At 44.3% G+C, this 12,002-nt stretch overlaps 1 protein-coding gene across 1 annotated transcript in view; it reads right to left on the bottom strand.

The window, feature by feature from the left end:
* ATP9A (ATPase phospholipid transporting 9A (putative)) overlaps positions 1-12,002 on the bottom strand; it is a 148,288-nt gene that overhangs the window by 62,424 nt on the left and 73,862 nt on the right. Inside the window, exon 13 of the mRNA XM_073580616.1 lies at positions 11,304-11,416. Within this exon, the coding sequence (XP_073436717.1) occupies positions 11,304-11,416 (113 nt within the window). The remainder of the gene's footprint in view (positions 1-11,303; positions 11,417-12,002) is intronic.

The raw sequence follows: 12,002 nt of genomic DNA on the forward strand, positions 1-12,002 counted from the left end.
TCACAGACTTACAAATTCACCCACGACGCGGCTGATATATTTGCCGTTATTAGGCATTGTGTGGCATTTGGTAGCTGTTGGGGCATAGAAGTTCACAGGACTATGAGATAAATGTCTTGGTGCGGTGGTGGTGGCGGCGGCAGGAGCTGGATCAAATGTGTATAATAAACCTGTCGGGTTATACGCTGCATTAGAAACACATTTCGAGAGCGAGTGACCCTCCAGTCAGGAGCCGGGCAGCCCTTTATGGATATGATTAATGGAAACCTAAAACAGATGTTGACTCTGGGACTTCCCAACGTGTTTCTGTGAGATATTTTTTAAGACTATTTTTAGTTTTCGCCTCCAAACTCCTGGTGTAATTAGACAATTGCTTAATTAGGCTGGTCAAGCAGCGGACACAGGGCTGTGCTTCCTGATCTGTTAACCTCTGGTGTCAGGAGGAGCACAAGAAAGTTTCACTTCCAGGTCAATAGGTGACTGAATGGAAACAGTAATGGAAGCCATGAATCAGATCTACAGTGGAAGGAAATGCTTCTCATCACACATCACAGAATCAGCTTCTTAACTCACTTGTCAACAGCCCAACAAAAATGGGGGGTCCAAGATGGTGGATGTGCATTACGCAGTACGCCACTCTCTGGTAACACATAAATCTCACTTATCCACTGGCTTTCATGTGAACTATTACAGTGTTTCATCATACAGTGCACTCAGAGGCTTAACTGGGGCCTGTGAGTCGACGCCAGGGAAACCATATATCAGACCAAAGAGTCCGGATGAAGCGTGCGGCGTAAGCCTTCGCACATTGAAAGCCTCCAGTGTGTGCATCCAATACGACAATACAGGAAATTCACCAAAAAAAGCAGCATTGGCAAGAAATACACTGTGTCCCATATTTTGACTACTGATCTTAATGCACCACTCAAGTTTTTTGGGTTTTTTTTTACTAGGTGAAGAGCCCGGCGCTGCCCAGGCATAGTAACTAACTGTGCTCTGGTTAGTTATAGCTAATTATAATTAACCTCCATCCCATAGTCCCGTGCCCATATACCCATCATACATATCCACGATCCCATAGGCCCGTGCCCATATACCCATCACACATATCCTCCATCCCATAGTCCCGTGCCCATATACCCATCATACATATTCGCCATCCCAGAGTCAAGTGCCCATATACCCATCATACCTATTCGCCATCCCATAGTCAAGTGCCCATATACCCATCACACATCCTCCATCCCATAGTCCCATGCCCATATACCCATCGTACATATTCGCCATCCCATAGTCAAGTGCCCATATACACATCACATATCCTCCATCCCATAGTCCCGTGCCCATATACCAGTCATACATATCCTCCATCCAATAGTCCAGTGCCCATATACCCATCATACATATCCTCCATCCCATAGTCCAGTGCCCATATACCCATCACACATCCTCCATCCCATAGTCAACCATTATGACATCATAATGAGCGGCGGGGCTTGCAACCTAGGATGACATCAGCGTCACCAAGGCAACCGTTAGGACATCATAATGAGGGGCGGGGCTTGATACACAATTTTGCCACTATCTACCTAATGGGGAAAAAGTGTTTGGAGAACTGGAACGCGCGGGGCTAAAATTTTGCCTCACAACATAGCCTAGGACACTCTCGGGGTCCAGACGTGTGACTCTGCCAAATTTTGTGGCTGTAGCTGCGACGGTGCGGATGCTAATCCCGGACATACACACATACATACACACATACATACATACACACACTTGAGCTTTATATATTAGATTTCAGTGCTGGAGTGGTGCCACTCCTCTATGCTCCCTGCCCTTAGTATTATATTCACCACCTGCCGTCTTCAGCTCTTCCAGGCGCCGCTCTGGTTCTGCGTCGCCTTTAGAAGTGACGGTCACAAGCTCTTAGTGTAAGTCTAGGAGAGCCTCGTTCTGACCTAGTTTCCCCTGATGAAGCCTGATGCGAAACATGCATTGTGAGTGTGTTCTGTGATAGGTAACGCATAGTGATGAGCAAGTGTGCTCGTTACTCGAGTTTTCCAAGCATGCTCGGGTGTCCTCCAAGTATTTTGGAGTGCACGGAGATTATGTTTGAGTCCCCACATCTGCATTATTTGTGGCTGCTAGACAGCCTGAATACATCATACATGCAGGGATTGCCTTTTTATTAGGGAATCCACACATGTATTCAGGCTGTCTAGCAGCCGCAAATCATGCAGCTTCGGGGACTCAAACAATCTCTGAGCACGCCCAAAATGCTCAGAGGACACCCGAGCATGCTCGGAAAGCTCGAGTAATGAGTATACTTGCTTATCACTAGTAACGTGTACTCCATGATACTGTGCATTATCATCATGTGATATCCCTGTCTCCCTGTATAAATCTTTATCTACCTTAAAGGGCCTTAACTTACACAGCACTGGCTATTTTTGGCATGTACACAAAACTCTACAAGAATCAGTAAGGAGACAAGGAAGTTGCTACAGTGAACCTTACAATAACTCCTATATAGCTACTCCTATAGCAGAGTTTTGAAGTAATCATATTATTTTGGGTTTTATGCAATTATTCAATGCAGCTGTCATTTCAGCCAGAATCTTCTGTATTATATATGGTTTAATTGGTGTCGGCTCATGATCCCCAGATAAAAATGGATCCAAAAGCTTATTTAGATTGCCTGAACCCTGGCTGAACCCTGAAGACATTCAAAGAGGTTGTCCGGTCTTGGGCTACACGTCTGTAGTTACTCTACGTGACTTCAGACTTGTGAATCGTCACATTGCTTGCACTGTCTTCCATGATGCGGTCACATGCCAACTAGATGGGCGCGAAAGTCTAGTACGAATGTGGCCTTGCAGTCACATGATGGCCAGCTCCCGGCACCAGAGAATCCCCACAGCGTGCAGTGCGCACGTTGTGATGATTCACAAGTCTGCAGTCAGATACAGTGACTGCAGACTTTTACTCCAAGGCCGGACAACCCCTTTAAATGTCTTGCAGGGAAGAAGGGACAAAATGATTAGTCCAAGAGGCAGATTTCCAGTGGATTTTCCCTGCGCTGAGTACCCCAACTGAAAAAGGAGCAAGGCTGGGGGTATTTCAGAGTGAAACGCACATGGCTGCAATAATGGAGTCGATGAGTCAGCCGACAGGTTCCCTTCAACAACAATCTAATGTGCATGAGCCTACCGCTGTCTGTCGGAGAAAGCACAGAGTGACAGGCTAGATTCTAACATGCCACATTTTTTGTCTGGGAGGTGTGGAGCGCCACATGTGTTATAGCTGCTAATCTCCATCTTCATTCACAGCACTGGATAATTTCTATATAATGGTGCATACAAAGAAACGCTATACAAAAGAACCCTAAGGGAATGTTAACACGTTGCAGTTTTGGCACGTTTTTCCCCAAGAAAAAATTCAAGGCCTTACTGTACCAGCGAAGTGAATTCGATTTCACAAGTCTCATGCATACGCTGCCTATTTTTTCCTTGCAGATGTGACACAGTATCAGATCTGCAGCATATTAATTCGTTCAGAGTTTTTCAACCATTTAAAAGAATGCAAAAAAAAAGCAAAGACGCATGCAAAAATGTGGTAAAAACCTGCGTATTTTATGCTGCATTTTTACTGCCAACATTCCAGCAGATTTTTCTGCTGCAAATACTGAATGTGTGCACATAGCCTTAGTAAAAAACTTTTATTCTAAGCTCTTTTCACATATGCGTATAATATTACAACTTTTTTTTTTATTGCTGAAGATTGTGTTTTCCCAGTTCTTATCTTGCTGCTATGAATTTCTGAAAAAAGCTGGAGGGGATTGGGTAGTAGATACCCAGCAGGGAATATGACCTCCCTATAATCTGCACTGAGTATATTGATGGCCTGCTGATACCTATTAAGGCCTGTTTCACACATCAGTTTTTGCTGTCAGTTAAAATCCGCTAAAATGGCGGACAACGGATCCGTTCCTGTACTGACCACAACGTTTGGCACCGGACCGTTGTTTTAACGGATCCATCGAAGGAAGAATTTTAACCCCATTCTGCCATGAGACGTACTATCCCGTCCATGTGCCCTGGGACTTAATTACCAGGGACGGGATAATACGTCATAGCGATCAGCGGCGCTCACTTGGTGATCGCGGCCGGGTGTCAGCTGATTATCACAGCTAACACCCGGCACAATGTGTCAGGGGCGGTCACGGACCGCCCCCGACACGTTAACCCCTTGTACACCGCGATCAAACACGATCGCGGTGTACCGGGGGTTAAAGGGAAGCATCGGCAGGGAGGGGGCTCCCTCCGTGCTTCCCTGAGCCCCTCACGGCAGCGCAATGTGCAGCGCTGCTGCAGGGGGATCTTTCCCTACAGGCCCCCAGATCCAAGATGGTGACGGGGACCTTCGGGGGTCTGTAGGGAGCTGACTTCCTCACTGCCTGCAAAGCGCAGGCATGAAGAAGTCTGCACAGTGCCTGTGACAGATCGCTGATCTGTGATGTGACAGATCAGCGATCTGTCACAGGACAGTGATGTCCCACCTGGGACAATGTAATAAAGTTAAAAAAAAAAAAAGTGTAAAAATAATTTAAAAAAATCGCTAAATAAATTAGTAAAAAAAAATAAAATAATAATAAAAAAAAAACAATAAAAGTACACATATTTGGTATGGTCGCGTCCGTAACGACCCGACCTATAAAACTGTCCCATTAGTTAACCCCTTTAGCGAACCCCTTAAAAAATAAAAATTAAAACGAAGCAAAAAATAATGATTTATTATCATACCGCCAAACAAAAAGTGTAATAACGCGCGATCAAAAAGACGCATGTAAATATCCATGGTACCGCTGAAAACGTCAGCTTGTCCCGCAAAAAACGAGCCAGCATACAGCGTCATCCGCAAAAAAATAAAAAAGTTATAGCTCGCAGAATAAAGCGATGCAAAAATAATTATTTTTTATATAAAATAGTTTTCATTGCATAAAAGCTCCAAAACATAAAAAAAGACCTAAATGAGGTATCGCTGTAACCGTACTGACCCGAAGAATACAACCGCTTTATCAATTTTACCGCACGCGGAACGGTGTAAACGCACCCCCCCAAAAGAAATTCATGAAACGCTGGTTTTTGTTCATTCTGCGTCCCAAAAATCGGAATAAAAAGCGATCAAAAAATGTCACGTGCCCGAAAATGGTACCAATAAAAACGTCAACTCGTCCCGCAAAGAATAAGACCTCACATGACTCGGTGGGTCAAAATACGGAAAAATTATAGCTCTCAATATGTGGTGATGCAAAAACTATTTTTACAATAAAAAGCGTCTTTTAGCGTGTGACTGCTGCCAAACATAAAAACCGCCATAAATAGTAAATCAAACCCCCCGTTATCACGCCCATAGTTTGGGAAAAATAATAAAATAAAAAAAATGTATTTATTTCCATTTTCCCATTAGGGTTAGGGCTAGGGTTAGGGTTCGGGCTGAGATTAGGGCTAGGGGTGTGTTGGGGATGGGGTTGGAGTTATAATTGGGGGGTTTCCACTGTTTGGGCACATCAGGGGCTCTCCAAATGCAACATGGCGTCTGATCTCAATTCCAGCCAATTCTGCGTTGAAAAAGTCAAATGGTGCTCCTTCCCTTCCAAGCTCTGCCATGCGCCCAAACAGTGTTTTACCCCCACATATAGGGTATCAGCATACTAAGGACAAATTGCAAAACAACTTTTGGGGTCCAATTTCTCCTGTTACCCTTAGGAAAATAAAAAATTGGGGGCAAAAATATCATTTTTGTGGAAAAAAATGATTTTTTTATTTTCACGCCCAGGCGTTATAAACCTCTGTGAAGCACTTGGGGTTTCAAAGTGCTCACCACACATCTAGATAAGTTCCGTGGGGGGTCTAGTTTCCAAAATGGGGTCATTTGTGGGGGGTTTCCACTGTTTAGGTACATTAGGGGCTCTCCAAAGGCAACATGACACCTGCAGACCATTCCATCAAAGTCTGCATTTCAAAACGTCACTACTTCCCTTCTGAGCCCCGACGTGTCCCCCATACAGTAGTTTTCTCCCACATGAGGTATCAGGACAAATTGGACAACAACTTTTGGGGTCCAATTTCTCTTGGTACCCTTGGGAAAATAAAAAAATTGGTGACTAAAAGATCATGTTTGTGGAAAAAAATACGATTTTTTTATTTTCACGCCCGGGCGTTACAAACTTCTGTGAAGCACTGGGGGGTTCAAAGTGCTCACAACACATCTAGATAAGTTCCTTGAGGGGGCTAGTTTCCAAAATTGTGTCATTTGTGGGGGATTTCTACTGTTTTGGTACATCAGGGGCTTTCCAAACGCGACATGGTGTCCGATCTCAATTCCAGCCAAAAACGTCAAATGGCGCTGCTTCCCTTCCGAGCTCTGCCATGCGCCCAAATAGTCATTTACACCCACATATGGGGTATCAGCGCACTCAGGACAAATTGCACAATATCTTTTAGGGTCCTGTTACCCTTGGAAAAGTAAGAATTGAGGGTGAAAAGATCATTTTTGTGGAAAAAATATGATTTTTTAATTGTATGGCTGTATGTTATAAACTTCTGTGAAGCCCTTGGGGGTTCAAAGTTCTCACCACACATCTAGATAAGTTCCTTGCGGGGTCTAGTTTCCAAAATGGTGTCATTTGTGGGGGGTTTCCACTGTTTTGGTACATCAGGGGTTTTCCAATCGCGACATGGTGTCCGATCTCAATTCCAGCCAAAAACGTCAAATGGTGCTGCTTCCCTTCCGAGCTCTGCCATGCGCCCAAATAGTGGTTTACCCCCACATGTGGGGTATCCGCGTACTCAGGACAAATTGCACAATAACTTTTAGGGTCCTGTTACCCTTGGAAAAATAAAAATTGGGGGTGAAAAGATCATTTTTGTGGAAAAAATATGATTTTTTAATTGTATGGCTGTATGTTATAAACTTCTGTGAAGCCCTTGTGGGTTCAAAGTTCTCACCACATATCTAGATAAGTTCCTTGGGGGGTCTAGTTTCCAAAATGGGGTCACTTGTGGGGGGTTTCCACTGTTTAGGTACATCAGGGGCTCTCCAAATGCGACATGGCGTCCGATCTGAATTCCAGCCAATTTTGCATTGAAAAAGTCCCGGCGCTCCTTCCCTTCTGAGGTCTGCCATGCGCCGAAACAGTGGTTCCCCCCCACATATCAGGTATCAGCGTACTCAGGACAAATTGCACAATAACTTTTGCAGTCCAATTTCTCCTGTTACCCTTGGTAAAATAAAAAAAATTGAACCTGAAGTATTTTTTTTGTGAAAAAAAGTTAAATGTGTTCATTTTTTTTTTTAAATATTCAAAAAATTCCTGTGAAGCACCTGAAGGGTTAATAAACTTCTTGAATGTGGTTTTAAGCACCTTAAGGGGTGCAGTTTTTAGAATGGTGTCACTTTTTGGTATTTTCTATCATATAGACCCCTCAAAGTGGCTTCAAATGTGATGTGGTCCGTAAAAATAAAATGGTGTTGCAAAAATGAGAAATCGCTGGTCAATTTTTAACCCTTATAACTTCCTAACAAAAAAAAATTTTGGTTCCAAAATTGTGCTGATGTAAAGTAAACATGTGGGAAATGTTAGTTATCAAGTTTTTTGTGTGCCGTATCTCTGTGATTTAAGGGCATAAAAATTCAAATTTGGAAAATTGTGAAATTTTCAAAATTTTCCATTTTTTTCACAAATAAACGCAAGTTATTTGAATGAAATTTTACCACTAACATGAAGTACAATATGTCATGAGAAAACAATCTTAGAATCACCGGGATCCATGGAAGCGTTCCAGAGTTATGACCTCATAAAGTTACAGTGGTCAGAATTGTAAAAATTGGCCCGGTCATTAACATGCAAACCATCCTTGGGGCTTAAGGGGTTAAAGGAACCGCTGCCTGGGGGGGGGAAGGGGGGGTAGAGAGAAAGAGTGAGAAAGAAAAAAGAGAAAGAGAGCGAGAGAGAGAAAGAGAGAGAAAAAGAGAGAGAGAGAAAGAGAGAAAGAGAGAGAGAAAGAGAGACAGAGAGAAAGAGAGACAGAGAGACAGAGAGAAAGAGAGAGAGAGAGAAAGAGAGAGAAAGAGAGAAAGAGAGAGAAAGAGAGAGAAAGAGAGAGAAAGAGAGAGAACGAAAGAAAGAGAGAGAGAGAGAAAGAGGGAGAACGAAAGAGAGAGAGAGAAAGAGAGAGAACGAAAGAGAGAAAGAGAAAGAAAGAGAGAAAAAGAGAGAAAGAGAGAGAAAGATTGAGAAAGAGGGAGAGAGAAAGAGAGAGAAAGAGAGAGAAAGAGAGAATTTTTTTCAGCCGCCAGAACAGGGTTAAATTTGCGGCCAAAGCAAATCCTCCGGGCATGCGCAATGTAAAATGCGGATCCGGCCGCTCGGAAAAACGTTGCATGGTCCGTCCAGACATGTCGGCGGACACCAAAATTTTGGCAGATCCGCAAAAAAACGGATTCAACGGATGGCCATCCGTCAAGATCCGCCGGTAATGCAACTCAATGGGAAAAAAAAACGGCGGATCTTGACTGATTTGAAAAAACTGATGTGTGAAACAGGCCTAACCTAGGCCTCGTTCACACGTTCAGTATCTTACCTCAGTATTGATGAGCAAAACCAGGAGAGGAACAATCAGAGGAAAAGCATAATAGAAACACGTCACCACTTCTGGATTTATCACCCACTCTTGGTTTTGGCTTACAGATACTGAGGTAAAATACTGACCAGATACTGGCTGTGTGGACCTGGCTTAAGGTGCACACTCAGCTGACTCAGTAGTGCATGTGCTCTCAATGAGGAGAGGAGAAAAAGCATACACCGCCGGCACATACGATCCTTCTTTTGGCAGGCACCTGATGTCGGGTGAGAGTTGGGACACCACCACACATATCAGATGGTTGGAGAATCCAACTGACATTCATCCAACATGTTTGATTAGCTTAAGGTTATGTTTACACTTTTTGATTTTGCTTCAGAAACTCTCCAAAAACTAGGAGGAGTTCAAAAACCACGAGTTTTGATTACAGTGTGTTCCTACCAAAGTTGTTTGGCTGAGTTTTTGGAGCTAAAGTTCTCCCACTCCCAATCAAAACACATGGTTTTTGCAGAATTTCTGCTCCTAAAGCTCAGAAAACAAAACTCAATATGCACATACCCTAAGGGTATGTGCACATGACATCATTAAGATACTAGGCGAAACCCCTTCAGCAGAAAGCTGGTGGTCTTTTTTCATACATTGGCTTCGCTGGTTATTTTGCGGCGGATAATAATAATAATAATAATAATAATAAATTTTATTTTTATAGCGCCGACATATTCCGCAGCACTTTACATTTCAGAGGGGATTTGTACAGACAATAGACATTACAGCATAACAATAATCACATAGATCATAACAGATACCAAGAGGAATGAGGGCCCTGCTCGCAAGCTTACAGTCTATGAGGAAAGAGGTAGACACGAAAGGTGGGTGGTAACAGTTGCCCTGATTGTATGGACCAGCCATAATGTTAAGTGTGTAACAGTACAAACACAGAGGGCTAATGGATGCATAAAGCATGTGGGAACATGATGCTGGGAACCTGGTTATGGTAAAACTTTTCGCTCTGCCACACAGGGATAGGTTAGGTTAATGTGTTGAGGCGATAGGCCAGTCTGAATAAATGCGTTTTCAGGACACGCTTAAAATTGTGGGGATTGGGGACTAATCGTATTGACCTGGGAAGTGCATTCCAAAGAATTGGCGCGGCACGTGTAAAGTCTTGGAGACGGGAGTGGGAGGTTCTGACTATTGAGGATACTAACCTCAGGTCATCAGCAGAACGGAGGGCGCGGGTAGGGTGGTATACTGAAACAAGGGAGGAGATGTAGGGTGGTGCTGAGCCATGGAGGGCTTTGTGGGTGAGGGTAATAAGTTTATACTGAATTCTGGAGTGGATGGGTAGCCAGTGTAATGACTGGCACAAGGTAGAGGCATCGGTGTAACGATTGGTGAGGAATATGATCCTGGCTGCAGCATTCAAGACAGATTGGAGAGGGGAGAGTTTTGTAAGAGGGAGACCGATCTGCCACCGGCATCTTTTTACTATAATCTATATATATAATTGCTTTAAATTGTCTATCATCCACTTCCATCTGGATGTCCCCGAATCCCACAATCCACTGCGCCGCACCGGAAATACGCCGACCGCCATTTTGGAACACCCAAGTGATGCCGCTTGGATCCAGGACGCAGGTGCGATCCCAAACGCCGCTGCGATCTCAACCGCCGCTTGGATCCAGGCCGCCGCTCCGATCCCGACCGCCGCTCAGATCCAAGCCACCGCTGCGATCTCGACCGCCGCTGGGATCCCAGTGGCCACTACTTGCACCCCGGCCGCTACTTGCATCCCAGAAATATGCCGACCGCCATTTTGGAACACCCAAGTGATGCCACTCGGATGCATGACGCAGGTGCAATCCCAAACGCCGCTTGGATCCAGGCCGCTGCTCCGATCCCAGCCGCCGCTCGGATCCGGGCCGCCGCTGTGATCATGAGGCTGTGAAAGGGGTGTAATGAGGGGGGAGTAATGAGAGGGATGCCACCGCCGAACCCCCGCCAGGACCCACCGCCTGACTACACGCGCCGGATCCCGCTGCCTGACCACCCACCTCCGTGCAGTCACAGTCGGCAGGAAAGACCGCGGCTTGAGGCCTGCGCTGGACATTGGGTGCGGCCACTCTCTCGTGGCGCCATACACCATCTCCAGCACAGGCCGCAAAACACCGTCTTTCCTGCCGGTTGTGACTGCACGGAAGTGGGTGGGTCGCCACCCCCAGCGCCATAAATGTGCCCCCATCGTGATGTTACTGCCCTCCCGATGCGATAATTATACTATAATTAGCAGTATGTGCACAAAGAATAAGCGTGTTACTTCTCTTAATTAAGGCAGCAATTTCGTTTTTACATTGCTGTGCACCATGTTCATTTTTTGTGGTGGTTTCGCTGTAAATTTTCAGGTACTATCCACCTGAAAAAGACTCCGTGTGTACATACTCTAACACTACAGAATCTTTGGGCAACGGTTAAATACATCATTTCTGTAAAATTCTGTAGAATTTCTAATAATCCTACACCTCGCTATCCCCAGATACATATCCGGATATGACCTGATGGATCTAATATGGTCTTATTTGTCCGCAACTCAAAGCCTATACCTGGACACACAAAGCACAAAGGTCTGCATTGTCATACATTATGTGTTCTATAACGTACCTGTGTGTATACACTGAATATGTGACTCTGCACCTCGTCCATCGAGTCCATTCCATAAGCCACTGTCCCCAGGTGAAGACGCTTAAATACCATCTCGTTCTGGGTCAAGGTCCCTACAAGACAAGCCATTATATTATTATAAGTCCACATAGGATAATACGGAGATCCGAGAATGTCAAATGATATTCAAATATTAGGAGGAAGAGGGAAAAAAAAAAATCATAAAAAAATAAATCAAAGAAGCTTCTCGCTGCTGATTAGTGTTGAGCGATACCGTCTGATATTGAGAAATATCGGATCGGATTGGATCGGTCGATATCCAAAAAGTATCGGGTATCGCCGATTCCGATCCCAGAAGTCCCATTCAAGTCAATGGGACCAAAATATCGGAATTAAAAAAAACCCCTTTCTTTCCTTGTAGATTAATTCTACATGAAGAAAAACAACTAATAATAATGTAGAATGTATTGGGGGAGGTGGAGGAGACATTAAAGGCATAGAGGTTTAGCCCAATCAAATGGAATAGCAGGAATACATTTTTTTTTTTTTTTTAAGACGTTCGGAGTTACAAAGATATTGACTATGTTAACCTCTTTTATATTTTGTCAGATATGTATGTTTCACTACTTCCATGCTCTTCACCTTCTTTTTTACTTCTCCCACACTTTCTCCTTCATGATCCTCAGCAGCAACAGCAGC

Source organism: Dendrobates tinctorius, unplaced genomic scaffold (assembly GCF_039654945.1).
Source record: "Dendrobates tinctorius isolate UK_male_01 unplaced genomic scaffold, ASM3965494v1 ptg000065l, whole genome shotgun sequence".
In the NCBI taxonomy this organism is placed as follows: Eukaryota; Metazoa; Chordata; class Amphibia; order Anura; family Dendrobatidae; genus Dendrobates; species Dendrobates tinctorius.